This window comes from Rhinoraja longicauda, chromosome 3 (assembly GCF_053455715.1).
Source record: "Rhinoraja longicauda isolate Sanriku21f chromosome 3, sRhiLon1.1, whole genome shotgun sequence".
In the NCBI taxonomy this organism is placed as follows: domain Eukaryota; kingdom Metazoa; phylum Chordata; class Chondrichthyes; order Rajiformes; family Arhynchobatidae; genus Rhinoraja; species Rhinoraja longicauda.
In genome coordinates, this window is record NC_135955.1 from 73836201 (window position 1) to 73862101 (window position 25901).

At 43.2% G+C, this 25901-nt stretch overlaps 1 protein-coding gene across 1 annotated transcript in view; it reads left to right on the forward strand.

Annotated features, from left to right (window-relative positions):
• LOC144592092 (solute carrier organic anion transporter family member 3A1-like) overlaps nucleotides 1-25901 on the forward strand; it is a 265635-nt gene that overhangs the window by 180785 nt on the left and 58949 nt on the right. Inside the window, exons 3-4 of the mRNA XM_078396429.1 lie at nucleotides 15154-15252; nucleotides 17288-17560. Of these exons, the coding sequence (XP_078252555.1) occupies nucleotides 15154-15252; nucleotides 17288-17560 (372 nt within the window). The remainder of the gene's footprint in view (nucleotides 1-15153; nucleotides 15253-17287; nucleotides 17561-25901) is intronic.

Genomic DNA, 25901 nt, shown 5'->3' on the forward strand with positions numbered 1-25901 from the left:
TCCTTAGCCTTTTCAGTGTTGTGCTGCAGGTGATTCAGCCCACATCACTCAACACTGTCGTGCAGAATTAGATTAAATGAATGAGTATTAAAGCTTGCATGTATAAAATGGGGAATGTTCCACAGTCTTGTGAATATATGGAATAGAGTGAGACCCTTATATTTGATTTTTAAAAATTCATTTATTTAATATTCATTTAATATTTGACTAATTCCATTGTTTCCTTTCCTCTATACGGATTAAGAACATCTTTATCTCGCACCACTAATTTTCAGGAATTAATACATTTGCTAACTTTGGCTGCTGATAACACACACTGCAGATGGAGGTGATTTTAAAAAAAAAATGCTTTTTAAAGTTTCTGTTCTCTCAGAGAGAAATTGTGAAACATTTATTCAACCTTATGAGATCATGTGATAGGAGTAGAATTAGGCCATTCAAGTGGCATCAAGTTCACTCCGCCATTCACTCATGGTTGATCTATCGCGCACTCCTGTCTTCTCCCCATAACCTCTGATGCCCATAGATATTGTAGACTGTCCTTCAGACAACAGTTAATCAAATGGAATCCAGGCCTGTAATCGTAGGTTATTTTTAATCGCCACTTCAGTTCATGTGAAAAATGAATTTGTGTATTGTACCCCAGAAAACATATTTCACCACTAAGTACCCTCAGCTTAGTCAAATCTTGTACAGCTAGAGTCAGGGCTATATTACTGATTGAATTTTATTCCTGCTATGGATAGACAGAACACTGTTCATTTCCACCTTACACTGTGGAGCTTCTGATTGGAATAAAATGCCCACAATTGGATGCCTAAGGGATTCAACTTACATTTCAGTGTATTTTTTTTATTTTTTTTATTATAATTCTATTTTGATTTTGATTTTCCAGTTCCATACATTCCGCAATGATACACATTCTCATTCACGTTAAACCCTCCTTAGTTACTACAAGGATGGGTAATAACTTACTGGACATTTGATCTTATCCAAAACTTAACTACACACAAAAACAAAAACAAAAACAACTAAAACCAACATTTGGGGTATACCTCTATAATATTTCATCACTACTTCTGGAGCGGTATGAAATCAAGGAAAATGAGATAGGACACGGAAGTAGGATACAAAGATCCGCTTTAAACGAATGATGGCCGTACGGGCATGATGTACAACATCCATTTTTCCCACCTTTTCAAAAATATTCCCTGTTGCAATCTTAAAGCAAAAGTTATCCTTTCCATTATAAAAATATCATATACAATGTTAATCCAGTCATCCACATTAGGTTTTCCAGGTTTCAACCACTTCCTAGTAATAGCTTTCCTGCTGGCAGCACTTAAGATCTGGAAAAGATACTTATCTTTAATAGAAGCATTTTGTACTGGTAAAGCACCAAAATATAAAAACTCAAATTTAAATGGAATATCCATATAAAAAACTTTTTGTAAAACTTTATGAATCTCCTGCCAAAATGGGATCACTGATACACAAGACCAAAATATGTGAAAATGGTTTGCCTCAAGGCACCCACATTGTCGCCAGCATGAAGGAGAATTTGTGTAATGCCTTTTTTGAACTGGTGTAATAAAAAACCTAATAAGGGTTTTCCAGCAAAACACCCGCCAAACATTTGAACTTGAAGTTTTCCATTGTATCTCACATAAGCTCTCCCAGGTTTCTTCCTTTAGAACCAGATTACCTTCCCTTTCCCATTTCTGTTTTACATACAGTGAGTTGCCTTTTCTCTGCCGTAAACCCTTGTATAATTTTGAGATGGTTTTCTGTTTTGAACCTCCATGGTAAGCATCAATAAATACATTTAACAAAATATTATCCCATTTTACTTCTGCACATTCCTTTTGTATTTGATCTATATAATGGCGAATTTGAAGGTATCTGTAGAAATCATCATTATTCAAACCAAATTGCCTCTTCAGATTCTCAAAGCTGTTCATAGACCCCTTATGTAAAAATGTGCAATATGATGTCAAACCTTGAGAACTCCATCTTTTAAAACTAGTGTCCTGTCTTTTTGGTACAAAATCTGGATCAAACGTGCACCATCTCAAAACCTTCACAGCATCCCTCAGATGATTTTAGGTAACGACCTTATTCCATACCTTAAGTGATAATCGAATCTATGAGTTTCCCAAATTAATTAACTTATTTGTTAACTCCTTATCTCCGATTGCAGCCTGAATCGGAAATTCCTCTGTTATAGCAATCTCAATCTCCTTCCATCTAGCACAATAGTCGGGGTTGCACCAATAAATTAATGTTCTCAGCTGAGCAGCTGCATAATAGTCTTTCAAGCACGGGAGTGCAACCCCACCTTTATTTTTGGTCAGTTGTAACCCCTGGTATCTGATTCTTGGTCTTTGTCCCTGCCAAATATACCTCGAGATATGTTTATCCCATTCTTGAAATTGTTGGTCTGATATATCTAGTGGAAGTGATTGAAAGAGATACAACAGCCTCGGTAACATAACCATTTTGACCGATTCAATACGAGATCCAAAATTAAGATAAGGTATTAGGTCCCGCCTCCTAATGTCTTCCCTGATCTTATTGTTCAATGGGAGGTAGTTAAGCAAGTGCAGTTTAGTCAGATCTATTGGAATGTTTATTCCCAGATATCTCATGGATTCAGCATCCCACCTCAAGTTAAACTTTTCCCTTACTTTTACTGAGGGGCTATATTTGAAACTAAGAATTTGTGTTTTTATAACATTTCACTTATAGCCAGAGAAGGATCCATATTGTTCCAAAACATAAAATAACTGTAACAAAGACTGTTCAGGGTCTGACAAATACACCAATACGTCATCGGCAAATAAGGAAATCTTTTGTTCCCCTCCTTTCATTACTATTCCTTTGATATTATTATTCTGGATAATCCACTGACTCAAAGGTTCGATAAAAACCGCAAATAAAAGGGGGCTGATTGGACATCCCTGTCTTGTTCCTCTTTCTAGCAAAAATGGTTTTGAAACTACTCTGTTAATTTTAATTCTTGCACTTGGGGCTATCATAAAGAGCCTGTATTGTTTTAATAAAAGTATTGTGAAATCCAAATCTATCTAAAGCTCTAAGCAAAAAAGACCAATTTACACAATCAAAAACTTTTTCAGCATCTAACCCCACTAGGACTGCTTCTAAGTTAAATTTTGTTATGTGGTCAATTATGTGCAATGTCCTTCTAATGTTGTCTTGGGTTTGTCTCCCTCGAACAAACCCTGTCTCATCCAGGCTAATAATTTGTGGTAGCAAACACTCTAATCGTTTGGCTAGTATGTGAGTAAAAATTTTGTAATCCTGGTTGAGTACGCTCACTGGCCTAAAATTACTACATACAGATTTATCTTTTCCCTCTTTCGGAATCAATGAGATTACTGCCTCCTTCCAGGAGGGGGGTATTACGTTCTCTTTGAGAACCCAATTGAAAGTACGTTGTAACGTAGGGACCAATGAGTCCACCATTACCCGGTACCATTCTGAAGGGAACCCGTCTGGGCCCGGGGCCTTATTTGGTTTAAGATGTACTATAGCAGACCTAACTTCTTTCTCTGTTATTTCAGCTACAAGGGACTTACTCTGTTCACTGGTCAATTTTGGCAAATGAATCTCCTTAAAGAAATCCTCCATTTTCTCCCCACTGATTTGAGGTTGTAAATATAATCTTTTGAAATATATATCAAAACAATTTTGTATTTCCTTCAATTTATAGTGTGTAAAATTAGTTACAGGGTGTTTTATTTTATGAATTGTATTCTCTGCCTGTTGTTTTTTTAGTTTATAGGCTAATAATTTACTGGCTTTTCCTCCCCCATCATAATATTTCTGTTTAACAAAAATCAACTTTTTTTCTATATCTTTTGTATAAATATCATTTATTTCATTCTTCTTCTTCACAAGTAGTTCTCGGATTTTTTTGATCATTTGTATCCTTCTGGTTTTGTTCCAGTTGTTTCAGTTCCACTTGCAGCCGCTCTAACTTTTCATGTCTAGCTTTCTTTATGTGAGCACTGTATCCTATTATCTTGCCCCGAAGCACCGCTTTACATGCATCCCACAGTATCAGAGGTGAAACTTCGTCATTGTCATTTAGTTCCAGATACTATGTAATATCGTTCTTAATCTGAGTCAGTACATATGTATTTAATCTCCATAAAGTGTCTCTTTGATACCGATCAAGAAGTAGTTTTAAATACACAGGACTATGATCTGAAAGGTCCATGCTCCCCACCTCGCAGCTTACAACCCTATGAAGGTCTTTTCCAAAGGTAAGAAAGTAATCAATCTGAGAATATGCCAAATGTGGATTAGAAAAATATGTGTAGTCTCGTTTTGACAAATTTAGTTCTCTCCATACATCAATTAATCCAATATTATTCATTGCCAAATTAATTTTTTTATTTATCAATTTCGGCTGAGCTATATGAACATTTGAAGAGTCCAGTTTAGGATTTAATCTAACATTAAGATCCCCCCCACAGATTAATACTCCCTGGGTTTCAGATATTATCAAATCAAACACTTGTTTAAAAAATTTCCAATCAGAGTTGGGAGGAGCGTAAATATTTAACAGAGTAACCAATGAGCCGCCTAAATTACCTCTCATGAAGATATATCTCCCCTCTGGATCTCTCTTTTCAAAGGTGGGATCAAAACTTATATTGCTAGAGATTAATATTGCCACCCCCCTCCTATGACCAGCACTATATGATGAGGAGTACTGATGTTTAAAGCCCAGTCGTTTTAGTTTAGCATGCTCTGTTTCAGACAGGTGTGTTTCTTGTAGAAAGGCCATCTCGACTCTATCTCTCTTTATTTTGGTTAATATCTTGCTTCTCTTAATAGGATTGATAAGGCCATTCACATTATAAGTTACTATTTTAACTGCTTGCATTTAGTGTCCAATAAGTAGAAGAAATAAAAGTATATAAACCATACCAGCTCCAGTATCCATGCACGAAACAGCCCCCAAAAAACAACTACAGAACAAAAACACAATAATGACACTAAAGTAAATAAACGGACTTCCAACTGTGGGGTCCTGATTTTGACCCTATTAAAGCCCTGATGGTGAGAGGGCTTTGAGGTGTTGCCTCTCCCCCTGACAGGTGGGAGAGGGCCGTCTTCTAACGGAAAGCTGTCCATCTATCCGGCTACCCGGTTAGAAGAGTCCACCCGACATATACGTAATATCCGTGTTCATAGCCTATACCATGCTCGTTTAATGTAACGAGTAAAAACAAGGCCTTAAAGTCTGTCCTCCGATGGGAGACGGGTCCTGAAACTCCACAACATCAAAACTCGGCTCACCCGCTTCCTTTGGTCACCTCTGCCGTTCAAATCTTTCGGTTCAGTCATTATCCCAAGTCCTGGCGTCTAAAAGCCTGTAACTTTTCCTTGAAATCCACTTTCCTGACCGTTCTCTCCCGGTTCCCCGGTCTCCCGGCACTACGCCAAGTGAGATGCTGGATCCGCTCCAAAAGGGACTCCGGGTGTTTGATGACCGACACCGGGAGTCCCCTCTTCGCCATATCCTCCGTCGCCTCCTCCGCCGATCCATATACCACTGTTCCCTCCTGGTAGAAAACTCTTAACTTGGCCGGAAATGGAGTTTGAAATCTGATTTTCTTCTCCTTCAGGATTCTTTTCGCTTCGGTGTATTCCCTCCGTTTTTTTAACACATCTGGCGCATAATCGTGATCCAGGTTAACTCTCTTCTCGAGGCATTGAAATCCTCTATTCTGCCAGGCCAGTCTAAGCAGCTCCTCTTTCATCCTGTAACTTGACAACTTGGCCACCATGGACCTCGGTCGGGCATCCCCGGGCGGCTTCGACATCAGAGCTCGGTGCGCTCTCTCTACCCGTAGTTTGAAGGTATTTTTTAATGCAAATATTTAATATGAACAGGCAATGGCTGTAAAAACAACACATACAGGAATGTGGTAGAGTGTGTTCAGCACTTATATAGGCATCTGATAGGCATCTAGTTTCTACACATTCCCTCAAAAATAATATTGAGGACTCATGTTTTTTACATGTCAATGTGGCAGGCAGTAAACTTCTTTGGAATGCTTTTCACCGCATTTCTACCTCTGTGCATCTTTACTTCATTTCCCCGCATTCAGCCCCAATGGCTTAGAAAACGTCAATTTTAATTTCCATTTGCCAAGTAAATAAGGGAGCAGTAACAGTACAATGCCCTCCAGTAGGATGGGCCCACTGGCCAGTATTCAACTGCTTGGGTCCTTACTCAAAGCATAATCTCTCGTTATTTATGCTGCTTAATCTGCTGAGTCCTTCGAGCGTTCTTTATTCACATTTCTTGGATATAGGGGTTGCATGACCAAAATAATGCCAGGCTTCTTTCCATAAAATGTTTCCTGATTTGGACAGTGTTGAAGATATCCCTCTGCTGTGGTAGCTCTTCATGTTGCATCTGTGTCCACTCCCAATTCACCACATTCTTCCATGGAGAACCTGGGACTCAGATCTCCAAAAAGCTCACTCTCGGGGCAAAGGTTATGCCAGAGTCTGCAGTGAGTGGAAGTTCTTTTCTGCCAGAATTTGACCCTGATAACCAGCAGCTTGAAGAGTGCAAAGCTCCGTTGTGCCTTGTGGAGTGGGAGGTCGGTCCTTGAGGCCAATATGTTGAGTAATTATTAAAATTGATATTGGTTGAAGTATGTGAAACGAAAACAGCTTCCATGTCAGTATTCACCAAACTAGCAACCATATCTATTGCCGCTTGTAGCCACTCTCTTTGTCATGCTGTGTAAGTACGAGGAGAAACTATTCAGTCAATACTAATTTCTAGGATGGGAGGGCTAATTGAGAGGGAGAAAACAAAATATTGTGAGTGTAGATAGACACAAAAAGCTGGAATAACTCAGCGGGACAGGCAGAATCTCTGGAGAGGAATGGGTGATGTTTTGGGTCGAGACCCTTTCCTTCTCTCCAGAGATGCTGCATGTCCCTTTGAGTTACTCCAGCTTTTTGTGTCTATCTTCAGTTTAAACCAGCATTTTCAGTGAGTGAAATACACATATTGTGAGTGTAGATATCTTTAACTCTGCAAACATAAGACCGACTTATGTTGGTCACTTAAATCCACTTCAAATTAACCTCGGATTATTTTATCAGATTCATGCATCTAATTTAAATTGTTCATTGCCATTGTCAGCTTACTCTTGCAATTTTTGTTGGCCTTACATTTCTGAATTATTTCAGCTGATGCGTTGCTTATTTCTTCTAACCAATTGATTTAAAACCAGCAATACATTTGCCAATGTCAAGTTCAGCTACTGAAAGCAATGATATTGACAAATGATGATATCCCTTATTCTGGATCAACCAAATAATCATCACATGATGCTGCACCTCTTGAAGCTTTTGAAAGCTGATTGAACATGAATACAAATTCAATGGGCAAAACTGTAGCAGATGGGAGCAATTGGTACTCTGAGCAAAAACCCTGGGTTCTGTAAAATCCACAGAAGTGAAAATGCAATGACTATCATGATTTCTTTAACCACAATTTTACGGCCAGTGATTTATTTTCACTTTGAATAATAAAGAACACTGATACCAGTGTACCATTAGTGTTTAAGAAAGAACTGATAAGCATTTTTATGTATGTGTTTCTATTAAGCATTAACCAGCTCCGTTCTCAAAACAGGACAGATTCACTGCTATGCTGGAGTTGATTTCTGTACTGTAATTACTTGTGTAGAATTATGCATTTATTAAATATTGAGCTCTTATTTTTCTGCAGGGAATCATTAAAACTTCTACTTTAGAGCATTTGTGGCTTGCATAGTAACGTAGATAAACCTTATTTTATGATTATGGCATTTATGTTAATACTTTTTATTTAGCTCAAAAGAGATAAAAGTATACAAAACACTTGTATAAGACATTGGTGAGACTGCATTTAGAATATTGTGTTCAGTTCTGGGCACCCATGTTATAGGAAAAATATTGTCAAGCTTGAAAGGATTCAGAAAAGATTTACGAGGATGGTGCCAGGACTAGAGGGTGTGAGCTATAAGAAGAGGTTTGAGTAGGCTAGGTCTCTATTCCATGTAGCGTAGTTGGATGAGGGGAGATCTTATCGAGGTGTACAAAATCATGAGAGGAATAGATTGGGTAGAAGCACAGTCTTTTACCCAGAGTAGGGGAATCGAGGAATATGTTAAAGGTGAAGGAGAAAAGATTTAATAGGAATCCGAGGGGTAACTTTTTCACACAGAGGGTGGTGGGTGCATGGAACAAGCTGCCAGAGGAGGTAGTTGAGTCTGGGACTATCCCATCGTTTAAGAAACAGTTGAACAGGTTCATGGATAGGACAGGTTTGGAGGGTTATGACCAAGCGCAGGCAAGTGGGACTAGGGTAGCTGGGACATTGTTGGCCGTTGTGGGAGAGTTGGGCCGAAGGGCCTGTTTCCTCACCATCAATCTATGACTCTATGCAATTTTTGTTTAGAATAATCAAAAGGAGCACAAAGCCAAGAAAATATCAAAACACTTGTAATCCAGGAAAGTGCATAAGCCTTCGAGGCACTCAGAGAATTCACCTTATACTAGAATGGCAGGATTTAGATGCATACCCCAGGACTGAAATGTGAGAGAATATACATTAATAACCTTCATTGGCCTCCTTTGCATCAAAATGCATGGTCATAAAGTGTTTTTTCATTCTGGTAGAACAGACCTAAACCGTACTTCAATAACTCTCAGATATACGTATATCCCTTAACACATGCATTTCTATTTTATTTTCCCCTTGAGGTATATTGTGCCATGCAGTATGAATGACACTATTATCATCTATATTAGGTTCCATTTCCGCTTAGACTTCAGTGCCCTGTAGGCAGCTTTGTGCAAAATCCTCAAGACCTACTGAAATTAAGGTGTGATCGGTAATGACCGGGAAAAGGAATTTTCACATATGTATACTGTTTCAACCCCAAATCCATCTTCTCCGTCAGTATAAATCGTTCAACTGCACGTTTTTATTTAACCTCCTTGCTCTTGTTTATAACAACCTTGTTTAATATTCCCATCAACTCTTTCCTTTCTTGGGAAGTTTATTTTACATGGTGAATGTAACATGAAAGTTATTACAAATACTGAAATCTTTATTTCATTTATGCCACAGTCCATTAAAAAGGTAGCTTATGCTTTGATTCCCTGTGGGCCATGTGTTTTTAATGCAGCTGTAATAAGTTCTCTTTTCTAAATGCATCTATATGGAAGTTGGTCAGGAGTTAAACTGTCTTACTGGAATTTTGGTGTAACCAAACACACTACACATAGGTTTGAAATGCCGAGAAAGGAAAACAGACTTATTTCAATGGACATGAGTCTATTTTTAATGCTCAAGTTATATATTAAATAGATACGTATTTAAAGTTCAATGTAAAGTCATGCAGCATGGATACAGACTCTTCGGCCCTACTCATCCATACCAACCAAGATGTCCCATCGAAGCTAGTCCCATTTGCCTTAATTTGCCCACATCCCTCTAGTCCTATCCTATCCATGTTCCTACTCAAATGTGATTTAAATTATGTCACTGCACCTGCCTCAACTACTTCTTCTGACACCTCGTTCCATATACCCACCACACTCAGTGTGAAAAAGTTGTTCCTATTTAATTTTCCCCCCTCGCACCTTAAATCAATGCCCTCTAGTTCTTGATTCCCCTCAAAGAGTCCGTGCATTCACCCTATCTATTCCCCTCATGGCCTTATTAACCTGTATAAGATCACCCCTCAGCCTCCTGCACTATAAAGAATAGATTCTTAGATCACAACCTCTCCCCATAGCTCAGGCCCTTGAGTTCTGGCAACTTCCTCATAAATCATCTCTATACTCTTTCCAGCTTAATGGCATATTTCCTATCACTGGGTGGCCAAAAATGAGTTCGGTACTTCAAGTGCAGCCTCACCAATGTCTTGTACAACTGTAACATAACATAATGACCCAACTTCTGTACTTAATTCCTAGATAGATGAAGGCCAGTATGCCAAAGCTTTCTTCACCACCCTATCTACCCGAGGGAGCTATATACTTGCCCACTTGATCAAGATCCTATTATATTTTGATAATTATCTTCACAGTCTACGATACCACCTATGTACTTCACCTGTTTTTCGCAGCGGCAGAGTTGCTGCCTTACAGCGCTTGCAGCGCCGGAGACCCGGGTTCGATCCCGACTACGTGTGCTATCTATACGGAGTTTGTACATTCTTCCCATGACCGCATGGGTTTTCTCCTAGATCTTTGGTTTCCTCCCACACTCCAAAGATATACAAGTTTGTAGGTTAATTGGCTTGGGTTTGTATACTTGGTATAAGTGTAAATTGCCCCTAGTGTGTGCAGGCTTGTGTTAATGTGCGGGGATCACTGGGCGGTGCGGACTCGATGGGCCGAAGGGCCCATTTCCATGCTGTATCTCTAAACTAAACGATGAAATTAATGTTGACACAAAATGCTGGAGTAACTCAGTGGGTCGTGCAGCATCTCGGGAGAGAAGGAATGGGTGACGTTTCGGGTCGAGACCTTTCTTCAAACTCATATGAAATTAATGTGTTGTTGCCATGGAATAATAGACAGACACAGTGCAGAACAGGCCTTTCAGCCCATTGCAACAATCATTAAGTCCCCTATTTACATCCAACCTACCGTTATCCATTTTATTCTCCCCACATTCCCCTTTAATCCCCCTCTAGATTCTAGCACTCATCTACATATGTAGTTAATCTGCTAACCTGATTATTTTTGGGATGTGTGAGCAAATCAGAACACACAGAGAGGAACACCAGGATAGGAATATAATGTAAAATCCACAAACACCCACTTGGGAGGCATAGGATTCAAATGGGTTATTAGAGCTGCAAACGAGCTGAAAATTTGATTGTACCTTTATTTGTTGGAACTCCAGCTCAAAAATAAGGCAAAAACCTCAGAATTACACCTGGTTTTTAGTGATAAGTAGAATTGGCCTAATCATTCCCAATTTCTCAGGTGCCTATAAAAGAACAATTTGCAGAAAAATAGGCGAGTTATCCCAGTGCTTGGTCTCTATACACTGATCAGCCAAAACATTATGGCCTGATGAGCCAAAACATTATGACCAGCTGCCTAATATGCTGTTGGTCCTCCATGTGCAGCGCCATACGCAGCAGGGTGCAATGCACTGTGTATTGTGACACATTCCTCCCGTGACCACCATTTAAAATTTTCTGTGAATTGTGCCACAGTAGACCTTCTGTCAGTTCGGACCAGACCGGATATCGCCCAACACCCTGTCGCCGGTTTGTGGTTTGTCCCTTCTCGGTCCACTGTCGGTAGGTACTCACCACTGCTGACCGGGAGCACCCCACAAACCTTGCCGTTTCAGAGATGCTCTGACCCAGTCTTTTGTCCATAACAATTTGGCCCTTGTCAAAGTCGCTCAGGTCTTTACTCCTGCGCATTTCTCCTGCGCATTTCTCCTGCGCATTTCTCCTGCGCATTTCTCCTGCATCCAATGCATCAACTTCAAGAACTGACTTCACTTGCTGCCTAATATATCCCACCCCTTGACAGGTGCCATTGTAACAAGGTAATCAATGTTATTCCCTTCGCCTGTCAGTGGTCATAGTGTTTTGGCTGATTGGTGTATATCCATTGTTATTGAAAGCAGCTATTTAATCATCTAATTTAGTACTTTTGTTTCATTTCATTTGTTCACATTAATGGCAGACTTAGGTCAGATCATTGCTGTTCTTTCAAGGAAATACCTGGCCCTGGACTTCCATGTTTTTAATAATAAAAACAAAATGGGCAAAATTATTCAGTGGGTCATACAGCATATTCTGTTCTTATTTCTAATTTTGAGAAAAAACATTACCTTCACACGCTTGGTATCCTGTTTGGAAATAGTTCTTCCCTACCTTCCATTTGTGTTCCTTCTAACAGTTTTGCCAGCTAGAAGGCATTATTCAGAAATTGTTCACATTGTTAAGCATTTACACCCACCTGCTCCAATGAAAGTATTGTCTGCATCATCCACTCCATTTTACATTGTCTATTTTACAAAGAGTTTTAAAGATTGTTTTGTATTGCAGAAGATAATGAGAAAAGTAGTGAGAAATTGAAATATAAAAAAGCAGGAATCCAAAATTTGCATGCCTGGACTTTTAGCATTAGGTGGTGGGATGGAAAATTGAAAGTCACATGTGGAGAACATGTCATTTTCTGGAGAAGTGTATTTGTAGCATTTTATTGATTCAATCGAAACATAGTTGTAGCTCAGTTCTGTATAATACCAAATGGTCACCATTGATATTGAAGAACTCCAAATCACATATCTTATCATCAATTTCAACATTACTGAATTAAGTCAGCAATCTTATAGACAATAGACAATAGGTGCAGGAGTAAGCCATTCGGCCCTTCGAGCCAGCACCACCATTTAATGTGATCATGGCTGATCATTCTCAATCAGTACCCCGTTCCTGCCTTCTCCCCATACTCCCTGACTCCGCTATCCTTAAGAGCTCTATCTAGCTCTCTCTTGAATGCATTCAGAGAACTGGCCTCCACTGCCTTCTGAGGCAGAGAATTCCACAGATTTACAACTCTCTGACTGAAAATGTTTTTCCTCATCTCCGTTCTAAATGGCCTACCCCTTATTCTTAAACTGTGGCCCCTGGTTCTGGACTTCCCCCAACATTGGGAACATGTTTCCTGCCTCTAACGTGTCCAACCCCTTAATAATCTTATGTTTCGATAAGATCCACTCTCATCCTTCTAAATTCCAGTGTATACAAATCTTGCTTGGTATTGCTTATATATTATAGCTACGCATTAAAATACAGAAGGGCATATTATTTACTAATAATAACATGGATTCAATGATATATTTTCCTCCGATGTTACCCATAAAAATGCTTAACACAATTTATCACGGCCTTGTTGTGAAGTATTTCAGGTACCACTTTGTTGCATAGCTTTGGGATTGTAGCTCAATGCTCTAATGCATAATGGGGTTCACAATTAACAGGGACAAAAGCCATTGGACAACTGCAATAATTATGAAAAGTAATTTCTCTATTCTACTTATTAATTGGGATGCCAACCAATGTCATTTAAGACTAAGTGCGGATCACATCACAGCGATACAGTTTGGTTGCAACTCAACCCACTCTTCACGTTCTGGTTCATACCGCACAATGAATAAATTTGGCGTCGATACTATTCTAAGTGAGATATGCCTTTAGAATAATTGGGCAAAGAATAAACAATCAGATTTGACATGAATAAAAATTGAATGAAAATGCTATTAGCTATTAATTTATGCTTCTGTTTATAAATGCACAATGCAATAAATTAGGGAATATTTTAGGAGTTGTTTGACAGGGCAGAAGGGTGAGTATTTTGTGCTCCTTCAGGCTTTCGCATCGGGCTTGTATACTTTGGACGAAGGGCCATGATGGTTTTAGTGCCACTTTGAATGCCCCTCTTGCACGGGCAAAGGGCAAGATTCCCAGGAGTTGACCGGATTTGACATTTTGACAAGGAGTAATTGAGAAGATCTTTAAATCATTTCCATTGTTCACCTGGCAATCTCATGCTGTAATGGAGCTCAGTGAAGAGTGCCTGTTTTAAGCGTCTGAAGTTAACATGTGAGTAATGTGAGCTGCCCACTGGATCCAACTGAGTATAATTAGACCCTTGATACTGGGAACATTCGCCTGTGAAAGGATGCTGACATTGGGTCACTTATCCTTTCAGTGCATGCGGAGTGTTTTGCAGAGACTGAATTTCATTAACCTTAACAGTATTCAAAGTGCCTGCTGTAGGTGGTCCACCTCTCTGAAGCATTTAGGAAGGGAAGGATCATTGATACCCAGAGATGATGTTCCGGATTTGAAGTCCTAGCTTTAAAACAGACAAGCATGATGTTGGAACACAAAAAGGGATTGTGACTGTCACCACTAATGTTTGCTTTGGTGCGAGGTGGCTGCCAATGTATAGGTTGATGACTGAGGTTGGGGTGACCCTGGTTCTGGAGTGAAGGTGACATATCTGAAGAGTCTTGCATTGTTTCTGCTGAAATTTAGGGAATGTTGCAGTCAATCTGCATTCAACATGTCCCTTCACTTTCTATTGAGTTAATGAGTAAATTATAGCAGTCCAGCTGGTTCAAAAAATATATTTGCCAGAATGCCACAATTAACCCATTCTTCTTTATCTTGCTATTGAAGCTTAGGAAGCAGAGAGCTTTTCTGTTTGATGTTTCCTCTGACAGGGCTACACTTTTTCAGCACTCAAGTGTAGTTTAGATTTTTGTATTTGGATTCCTGGAGTTGGACTTCAACCTAAATCTTTCTGTCAGCAGAGCCAAGAGGACTAAAACTGAGCCAAAGATGATCAATAGCATTGAACATTTCTGCTTATAACTTTTCAGTGTTAAAATGAAAGGTGGAGTAATTTTTTTATAGAAGAAAATTCATGGAATGTGTATATCTGTAACTTTTTTCCAGTTCATAAATCTTTCTTGTAGATCAGTGACCTGGTATTCATGCCTTATGCCTGACCTATTCCTCATACTTGGCAATGTTTTAGTTGTTTAGGACTTTAGTTTTCCTGTATAGCAATTCAATAACATTCAACCAAATTCTATACAACAAAATAGAGATTTGTTCAATTGACTCAATTAAAAAAATAACAGTTCATGGTGTAGACAGACCCCCAACAGAGTTTGGTTATTTACTCACTTGTGATGTTCAGATATACTGGTTATTGGCTATTTCTTCAGTCACTCCCATATGTTAAATTTAGCCGAGGCATATATATATTTGGAAATGTTGTCTTTCCTCTGTCCTTTCATAGGCTTTTTGCTAAAATTTGTAAAACAATTTTGAAAAAAGCAAAACACCAAAGATCTTTTAAAATAATGTTGATAAAAATTTTGAGTGAATTGTGAAAGTTTTTCTTCATAATTCCAGTAGTTTAGATGGAGTCGGGAGAGAAAATAAATATTTATTTTTGACAGTAAGGGTTTAGAAATCCCCGATGATTGTGAAAATAATTTAAGTGTTTAATTCCACAATGACACTTGAATTTTTTCTCTTTGAACAGGAGTCTTATTCACCACCATGCTGTTTGGACCTGCATTTGGCTTCATGCTCGGTTCCTTGTTTACAACAATCTATGTGGATGCGATCTTCATTGACACAGGTCAGTATATTATATTTAGAAGGAAGAGGAAATGAAGATTATGAATCGCATTGTAAAATCATTCTGGTCAGCGTTTAATGCGTTGGCATTAAAAGCATTGGAAAAAAAAAATATTAGGACCTGAGTGTCAGAAGATCCTCTTCCATGTCAATGCAGGAAGTGAAGGCACGTTTTACTTCCACAATCTGCGAAATCGATGCTCCACCCGAAGCGAAATGCCATCATGACAATAACACGATTTTCCTATTGTGAATCATGTTGGGATCATCTAAACTTGGAATCTGGGAACGTAAGACGAGCATGAGATCTATGAATTGACAAACTCCCAAGGAAATGAAGAAACAATTCAAGTTCATTAAACTGGTTTATTCTTAAGCAACACAATTTCAAAAGTAGTTTTAGTGGAGTTTTGAGAGAAGATCATCATTTTGTGTGATCCAGTAACAAGACCCAGTGAGGCTTACAGAGTTGGATAGTAAAGGAAAGGACTTTGATTTATATAGTCCTAAATCACCTCAAGATGTGACAAAATACTTTACAGCCTCTTAATTATTTATTGAATGTGGTTACTGTTGGAATGTGGGTAATGCATCTGAATAGTGAGGTCCAACAAACAGCAGAGTGATAAACAATCAAATATTCTGCTTCCGTGATGCTGGTTCAGAGATAAATATTGGCCAGAGCACCAGAGAAGCTCTGTTGCTCCTTTTTCGGAAAATGAGAATACAGGTGGGTTTAACATCTGCAAAGTGATGCTTTCATCAGTGGAGTACTCCCTCAGTAATGCACTAATTTTTCATAGAATCTGAGTGGAATAGAATCACAGAAGCTGGCTCTCTCAGCCTACCTGTTTGATGACAGCCATGATGTCTATTTAGGCTGATTTCAATGGCCTGCATTAGATCTGTATCCCTCTATCTGCCAATGCCTACTATAATCTGAATGATATGTCCAAGTCTCTGGAGCAGAGCTAATGAACCCACAGCATTCATGATTTAGAGAGGATCATCGTTGAGGTAAAGCCGACAACAGAAAGGTAAAGCAGACACCAACATTAGTGGGGAGAGAATAAAAGAATTGAGGAAGACAGCTACAATATAGGATTGCACATCAGGCTAATTACTGGTGTATGAAATCAGTAATTTTGAATGTTATTGCAATTTAAAAAGATTGCTTAACTTATGTAGAACTTATGTGAAGACCTTGATACCAATATGAGCAATGTTCTTAAATAATGTTTATTTGTTGGGGGTGTACAGCACCACCCAGCCCATTACAGGTACTACCACCTCACTATGAAAGGGATCTGTAGGTGCTGCCTCTCATTTCACTCCTGCCATCAGGAAGAAGGTATAGGAGACTGCAAACTGTGACCTCCAGGTTCAGGAAAAGCTTCTTCCCACCAACCACCAGGCTCTTGAACACTACAAACACCAACTAAACTACAACTTATGAACGGTCTTGGTTGAATTACGGACTTTGGGATTTTTTGCACATATTATTTTTTTAATATATTGAACATTTTTTGGCTTATTATATTATCTATGAGTACTGTGTTTACCGACCTGTTATATCATATCATATCATATATATACAGCCGGAAACAGGCCTTTTCGGCCCTCCAAGTCCATGCCGCCCAGCGATCCCCGTACATTAACACTATCCTACACCCACTAGGGACAATTTTTACATTTACCCAGCCAATTAACCTACATACCTGTTGCTGCTGCAAGTAGGAATTTCATTGTTCTGGTTTTGGTACATATGACAATTGAATATAGAAGATAGACATAAAATGCTGGAGTAACTCAGCTGGACAGGCAGCATCTCTGGAGAGAAGGAATGGGTAATGTTTTGGGTCGACTAGTCAGGGGAAAGGGAAAGGAGAGATATTGAGTCTGTCCCGCTGAGTTACTCCAGCATTTTGTGTCTATCTTCATTTTAAACCAGCATCTGCAGTTCCTTCCTGACAATTAAATACTCTTGACTCTTGAATGTCCTCTGGAACGTTAATCCATTATTGCTTGTCTTTCAGAAAAATTGGACATCACCCCTGATGATCCTCGATGGATTGGTGCTTGGTGGGGTGGCTTCCTGCTTTGCGCTGGGCTTCTGTTCTTCTCGTCTCTGTTTATGTTTGGATTTCCTCAGGCCATGCCTAAAAAACATGACTCATTGAGCAAAAGCTCCCAGCAGCCGATGCTCCCACGCAAAAACCACAAAGACCAGCAGAAGCCTGCGGCTGATGCCAATAAAAATAAAGATGATAAAAAAAACAGTGAAGCCACATGTGCAGAATACCTGAAAGGTAAGCGGTTTGTGAACACATTTTCTTCAGTTAAAGAAGTGGTTTTCAGGGCATGTTTATGTGCTGGACGATTACATGAACAATACCAGGAGTTAATTAAAATTAACTACTTGATGCTGAATTTAATTATTTTGGTGAGAAATATCAATTGAATTGCAGGCATATTGGTAATTAATAATTTTGAACAAAATCTGAAGAAGGATCTCGACCCGAAATGTCACCTTTTCCTTTTCTCCAGAGAAGCTGCCTGACCCACTGAGTTACTCCAACTTTTTGTGTCAATCTTCGGTTTAAACCAACATCTGCAGTTCCTTCCTACACAGAGAAATCCCATCCCTGTTGACCCATGTCCTCCAAACGTTTCCTGTAAATATACCTGTCCAAATGTATTTTAAATGTTGTTATTGCATCTGCAGGTTGTTCCATATACAAACACTCTGTGCAAAAAGTTGCCAGAGTTTTCTAATAAAACTTTACCCTCTCACAAACCAATGCCCTCAAGTTCTTTTTGCTCCGAACCTGGGAAGGAAACTGCATTAACCCTATCTATTCCCCTCATGTTTTCATACAACTCTATCAGATCACCCCTCACCCTTCTGTGCTTCAAGGAATAAGGTTGTGGCATTATACCTAAATTGCCAAATCTTTGCCCAGCAACTTAACCTGTTGATATCCATTTATAGACTCCTGATATCCATTTGTATAAGAAAATAACTGCAGATGCTGGTACAAATCGATTTATTCACAAAATGCTGGAGTAACTCAGCAGGTCAGGCAGCATCTCGGGAGAGAAGGAATGGGTGACGTTTCGGGTCGAGACCCTTCTTCAGATATCCATTTCACAGCTTATCTTCCTACCTATCTCAATATTATCAAGAAATTTAGCAACCGTACCTTTTTTACCATCATCCAGATAATTTACATTAAGTTGAGGACCCAACGCTGATCTCTGGCACACCATATGATATATCTTGCCAATCTGGAATAGACACATTTATGCCGACACATATTTGAACCAGCCAATCTTCTATCCATGCAAATATGTTACTTCCTACATCATGAGCTTTAACTTTCAGAAAAACTTTTGATTTGACATCTCATCAAATGCTTTTTTGAAATCCAAACATAGTAGAGTCGCTTGCCCAGAGTAGGTGAATCGAGGACCAGAGGACATAGGTTTAAGGTGACGGGGAAAAGATTTAATAGGAATCTGAGGGGTAACTTTTTCACACAAAGAAAGGGTGGTGGGTGTATGGAATAAGCTGCCAGCGGAGGTAGTTGAGGCAGGGACTATCCCAACATTTAAGAAATAGTTAGACAGGCACATGGATAGGACAAGTTTGGAGGGATATGGACTAGTGTAGCTGGGACTTGTTGGCCGGTGTGGGCAAGTTGGGCCAAAGGGCCTGTTTCCACACTGTAACACTCTATGACTGACATCAACCTGTTCCCCTATATCCACATACTGCTTCTTCAAAGGACTCCTTCCAAATTATTCACAATTGGTCTCTTTTGTAAAACCACATTGACCTTGTCTCATTACCGTGAGTTTTTCTCAGTACCTTGCTAAAACATCTTAATGCCAGCACCTAACATTTGCCTGCGATACAAAGCTGGATAAGATGTGCTTAGTGATAAAAAGCACAGCATATAGCAAGAGCCCTGGGTAAAGGAATAACCTGAGTAAACCTCACACAATGAAACAAGCAGGTCCACATCAGTATAAAACCACTGCTTTATTTCACCCGTGATGCTGTCAAAGCAGAAAGGAAAACACGCATCTGATCTTGACTATTCTTACATTGCCACTTTGAGGACATTGTTGTGAATGCAGCACTGAATCTATGGAATAACATATTGCCAGTGGTTTGCAGCTGGTCCCTGATGATTTCCTTGTTAGTAATTTGGCTAAAATATATTTAATTCTTTTAACAGTCTGCTGTTTACAGGAAATTAAAACAGACATCAATCAACTCTTGATCATTTCCTTTCCTGCGTTCTGTCTGTGGTTTTGATTTGGGTTTTCCCAATTACTAATCAAATGTTCCAGCAGGTTGCTTTTGCCACGTCTCATGGTCTAACAATTCAGAGTGCTTCCTGAGCTGATCCTTGCAATTTAATTCAAAAGCCTTGTTACCAGATGGCACAATATTGTAAGGCCACTTCTGAAATAATTCCAATTATACTCCCATTGTGTAAGCAAAACCACACCTGTTTCAAGACATAATGGGTGTGATCCTCACTGGCGGATGGGAGTCAGTACTTTTATTGCTATTGACTGAAAGCTGTCTTGTCTTTGACAGTTACAGTCATAAAGCCCAGATGTAAGGTGATTGTATCTGAGTGATGACAAATCCTGTCTATGCAAGATCATTGTCCACTGGAGGTTTCAATAAAGGGAAGTCTGTTCATGCATTGTGTTGAGATTAATTGCCCAGGCAGCAAATGCCATCCTATGATGGTTGCAACATTAAATGCTAAGTTACTGTAGTCTGCATTTAATTATAACTGAATGCAGTTTACTGGGTTAAATTATCAGGATAGCTTGCATTAACCGAGGTTTTGCTGTCTTGAGGTTAAGGTATTCAAGGTGTTGAAAATGATAGCGGTTGAGAAGGGTGGATGCAGAGAAGTGGTCTCCTCTGGCAGAGGAATGTGTACTGGATGCATCAACCTAAAAATAGCAAAAGGTTAATGAAACCAGGAAGCCTTTTCTCACAAAGGGCTGTGAAAATCTTTCATTATTCTGCAAAATGCCGGGGACGTTGTTTCATTTTCAATTTTCCTGAACTGGGACTTGTGTTAAGTCACAATCTTAAGGGATTATGGGCCAAAGGCAGTTATTTGACGTTGAGGTACCCTTTTAATTGATTTGCATAACAGGTTCAAAGAGTTGAAAGGTCTTGTTCTCTTTCTGTGAAGTAAATTAAGGAGCAGTTACAAAGACTTTTTTTTAAATCTTGCCCTTATATTTATTTATTTGCCAAAGGTAGCATTTTCAGGTGGAATAACTCCAATAGATTTGGCCACCATTGGTTCAGTCACCAGGTATAAGTCCAGTAAATTTCAATGATTACAGGCATTAGGAAAATTAAAACAATTGACAGAATTAATATTCTTTTGTCATATTTTCACATTTCGAAGTGGGAGTACAAGGCTTGGACTCAACCCTGGATGCCTTTAGCAGGGAACGCAGCAAAAGCTCAAATGTCACTGATGAGAACACTTTTTGTACTTTTAAGCATTTTACTGATATTTTTCCCAAGGATTAACACAATATTATCAGGTTGTGGCGGCTCCCAAGGGTCGGGTCATACTACTACCGACCCCTCGGCACGGGAATGGACCAGTCCCGGGAGGCGGTCCTGGACTCAGGTATAAAAGGACAAGGTTTGGGCGCCAAGCCATTCCGGCAGACTAGACCCGTCCGAGACCCACGAACCAATAAATATACCTTCCCAAAATACCTGGCTCCTTGCCTTTATCAACACGCTACATTGGTGACCTCGACGGTCCATTCATTAGGATGGACAGAAAAACAGAATTCGACCGCCCGTCCGGCTCGCAGGCCGACCAGGCCCCAGCTGTCGACGCGGTAGGCATCAAGCTCCCGACCTTCTGGACCACCCGGGCTCGCATTTGGTTTTACCAAGCGGAGGCCCAGTTCCAGCTGCGGGGCAACATAACGGATGACACCCGGTTTTTCCACCTGGTGGGAGCCCTTGACCAGGACGCGGCCGAAGAGGTAACGGAGTTCCTCCAGGACCCACCGGCCGACGGTAAATATAAAGCCCTTAAGGAGCTGCTGCTCCAAACCTACGGGCAAACCCGAATGGAGCGGGCCGAAAGGCTCCTCCACATGCCAGGCCTCGGTGACCGGCGCCCATCTAGCCTCCTGAAGGAGATGGTCGCGCTGCTCGACGGGCACAGACCGTGCCTAATGTTTGAATATACGTACCTGCACCTGCTGCCGGCCGACATTCGCCTGCAGCTCACAGACGTCTCCTGGGAAGACACCCGGGCCCTCGGCAGGCGCGCGGACGCGCTGTGGGCGGCGCGCCGTGATGACGTCAGTGCGCTAAACGTCACTCGAGAAGCGCCCGATTTTCTCCGGTCGGGCGGGGGAGCTGTGGAAGGAGTGACAGCTACGTCCCGGAGGCCTGCGAGATCGCCCCCGGTGGCCATTGCGGGTCGTGCACCTGCAGTCCCACATCAGCAGGCTCCAGCCAGCACCAGCAAGAGGTACTGGTGTTATTACCACCAGCGCTGGGGTGCGGCAGCCCGACAATGCCGCCAGCCGTGCACATTTCCGGGAAACGCCGGGGCCGGCTACCAATAGTCCCTGCGGTGGCCGGCCAGATTCACCGCCTCTTCGCCTGGGATCGGCGGTCCGGGAGCCGCTTCCTCGTGGATACCGGGGCGGAGCTGAGCGTCCTGCCCCCTTCGCCGCTGGACATTCGTTCTGGGAAGCGGGGGCCCATCCTCACCGCGGCAAATGGGAGCATTATCCAGACGTATGGCGTCCGCACGGTCCACATCGTTTTCGGCGCCAGTCATTTTACATGGCTGTTTACGATCGCCGACGTCTCCCAGCCGTTGCTCGGGGCCGACTTTCTGCGGGCTCATTCTCTCCTCGTGGACGTCAGGCAGCAGCGCTTGGTCCACTCCGCCACGATGGAGCCCATCGCGTTGCGGCTGAACGACCCCGTTATACGCCCGCTGTCGTCCGTGGACTCCCATTTCGCTCGGGTGCTGGCGGACTTTCCGGATATTATGGCCCCGCAATTCCGGTCATCGACCCCCAAGCATGGGGTGTTCCATTATATCACGACTACCGGCCCACCCCTCCACGCACGAGCACGCCGACTCCCGCCTGAGAAACTACGCCTGGCACGACAGGAGTTCCGTACGATGGAGTCCTTGGGGATCGTCCGCCCTTCCAACAGCCCATGGGCATCTCCACTCCACATGGTCCCCAAGGCAAACGGGGGCTGGAGGCCTTGCGGGGATTATCGGCGGCTGAACGTCGCTACCGCCGAGGACCGATACCCCGTGCCCCACATCCAGGACTTCAACGCCCATTTGGCTGGGGCCACGATATTTTCAAAGGTGGATCTGGTGCGAGGTTACAACCAGATCCCGGTCCACCCGGAGGATGTACCCAAGACGGCAATCATCACGCCGTTCGGACTCTACGAGTTCGTACGGATGCCGTTCGGCCTCAAGAACGCCGCCCAGTCATTCCAACGATTAATGAACGGCGTTTGTCGCGGGTTGGATTTCCTGTTCGTCTACCTCGACGACATCTTGGTAGCCAGCCGCTCGCGGCAGGAGCACTGTGCTCACCTCCGGCAGCTTTTCCAGCGGCTCAGCGAACACGGGTTGGCCATAAACCTCGCCAAGTGCCGCTTTGGCGTGGCCATAATCGACTTTCTCGGCCACCGTGTGTCCTCGCAAGGAGCGGTTCCCCTGCCGGACAAAGTAGACGCCATCCGCCGGTTTCCCCGTCCGTCCTCGGTGCGTGGCCTGCAGGAGTTCGTCGGCATGGTGGCATTTTATCACCGGTTCCTGCCATCCGCGGCCCACATCATGCGGCCGCTATACGAGCTGCTGGCGGGCAAGCGCAAGACCGTCGTGTGGACCGACGAGGCCGTAACAGCCTTTGACGGCGCGAAGGAGGCCCTGGCTCGGGCTGTGCTGCTTGTTCACCCACGGGAGGATGCCCCGACAGCCCTTACGGTGGACGCCTCAGAGTTGGCGGTTGGTGGCGTACTGGAGCAACTCACGGACGGGGGTTGGCGCCCCCTGGCCTTCTTCAGCCGGCACCTCGACAACGCCCAGAAGAAGTACAGCGCTTTCGACCGCGAGCTCCTCGCCCTGTACCTGGCCGTTCGTCACTTCCGCTATTTTCTGGAGGGCCGCCCGTTCACCGCTTACACGGACCACAAGCCGCTCACTTTCGCCCTGGCAAAGGTCTCCGACCCATGGTCCGCCCGACAGCAGCGCCAGTTGGCCTACATATCCGAATTTACCACCTCCATCCGCTTTATCGAGGGGAAGGAAAACCGGGTGGCCGACGCATTGTCTCGCCCCGCCATCAATGCCGTGTTAGAAGTGGCACCCGGCATTGATTATTCTGCCCTGGCGGAGGCCCAACTAACGGACGGGGAGATGCCCGCCTACCGGACTGCCATCTCTGGCCTCCGCCTTGAGGATGTTCCCCTCGGCCCCGGAGCGACGACGATACTTTGCGATGTGTCGGCAGGTCAGCCGCGCCCCATCGTCCCGGCCGCGTGGCGCAGGAGGGTGTTCGACGTGGTCCACGGGCTGGCTCACCCATCCATCCGGGCAACGATCTCCTTGGTAGCTGCGCGGTTCATGTGGCATGGTCTGCGCAAGCAGGTTGGCCAATGGGCCCGCACCTGCATTCCGTGCCAGACGTCGAAAATTCAACGCCACGTCCGGGCGCCACTCCAAGGGATCGGTCTGCCCTGCCGCCGTTTCGACCACCTGCACGTGGACATTGTGGGCCCGCTCCCGCCGTCCCGGGGCATCACCCACCTCTTCACGGTGGTGGACCGCTTCACGCGGTGGCCGGAGGCCATACCACTGGCTGATACATCTACAGCCACATGCGCTCGTGCATTGGCCGCGCACTGGATTGCTCGCTTTGGTGTGCCGGTGGTCATCTCATCGGACCGGGGGCCACAGTTCACCTCCGAGCTGTGGTCGGCCATGGCCCACCTGTTGGGCGTGCGGCTGCACCATACCACGGCCTATCACCCGCAGGCAAACGGCTTGGTGGAGAGGTTCCACCGGCAGCTGAAGGCAGCGCTGAAGGCGCGACTCGCCGGCCCCGACTGGATGGACGAGCTACCATGGGTTTTGCTGGGCATCCGGACTGCCCCCAAGGAAGACCTGGCTTCATCCTCAGCGGAGCTCGTCTACGGGTCTCCGCTCACGGTGCCCGGGGAGTTCGTGCCCTCGTTGCCGGGGCGAGAGGAACCGCCCTCATCCACCCTACATCGCCTCCGAGAGCGAGTTGGCAAGCTCGCACCCGTGCCGACGTCCCGCCATGGGACATTCCGCCCTTACGTGCCATCGGCCCTCCAGGACTGCGCCTTTGTGTTCCTGCGCCGTGACGCCCACCAGGCGCCACTCCAGAGGCCGTATGAAGGCCCGTACCGGGTGCTGGAGCACGGGCAGACAACCTTTGTTTTGGACATGGGGGGCCGGCCGGAGGCCGTGTCAATTGACCGCCTGAAGCCGGCCCACTTAGACATCGACCAACCGGTACGGGTGGCCCAGCCTCGGCCACGAGGTCGCCCCCCTTTGCGGGTCCCACCGCCTGTCTCTCCAACTGTGCCTCCGCCGGCCCCTCTGTCAACCGATTACCGTACGCGGTCCGGTCGGGTTGTGCGACCACCAGTGCGTTTCGTGCCTCCGGATCTGGGGGGGGTACTGTGGCGGCTCCCAAGGGTCGGGCCATACTACTACCGACCCCTCGGCACGGGAATGGACCAGTCCCGGGAGGCGGTCCTGGACTCAGGTATAAAAGGACAAGGTTTGGGCGCCAAGCCATTCCGGCAGAATAGACCCGTCCGAGACCCACGAACCAATAAATATACCTTCCCAAAATACCTGGCTCCTTGCCTTTATCAACACGCTACAAGGTGTCTTTTTCCATAGCTGTAAACCACCTCACCCCATCATTAGATGAGTGCTTAACATTTAATGGAATACTCGTCCAGGATATTTCAGCGATTCGTTTAAAAAGAAATAATACTTGCTCTATGCATAAAATATTTGTTATATTATTGATCCTAAAATAATTTTGCCATATTTTCTCAGATGGTCCCACATGACATTTTATATCATCTTCCTTCAGCAGATTGGGCTTTATATTATAGATTGTAGCCAGCTTTACCATTCTGTCAAATTCACAGAGCCACATATCCAGAATAAGTTAATCACAGCATGGTTAACCTCCCGCTCTTTAGAAATGGATCATGATTTGCTTCATTATTTCAAATAAGATACCAGAAACTGTCCTCTTTAAGGCCAAAGAAAGATGTAGGTAGTATAGAGGATCTGATGTGAAATTAGTCTGCACACATTTTTGGCATGCTAAATGTGTGCTATATTTAGCACCAATGAGACATCTGAACTTCCCAAAAAAGATCATACAATTGGGTCAACCTTGTGTTAAGAAAGCATTAGTGTGATTTATGAGCTCTGAGGGAGGTTAAAACCTGACCTAGCAACGTATACATAGAGTGTTGCTTGCTGGGCACCAGCTGCACTTGCATTTGTCCACTGACCTCAGTGGAGCAGGTCTGTG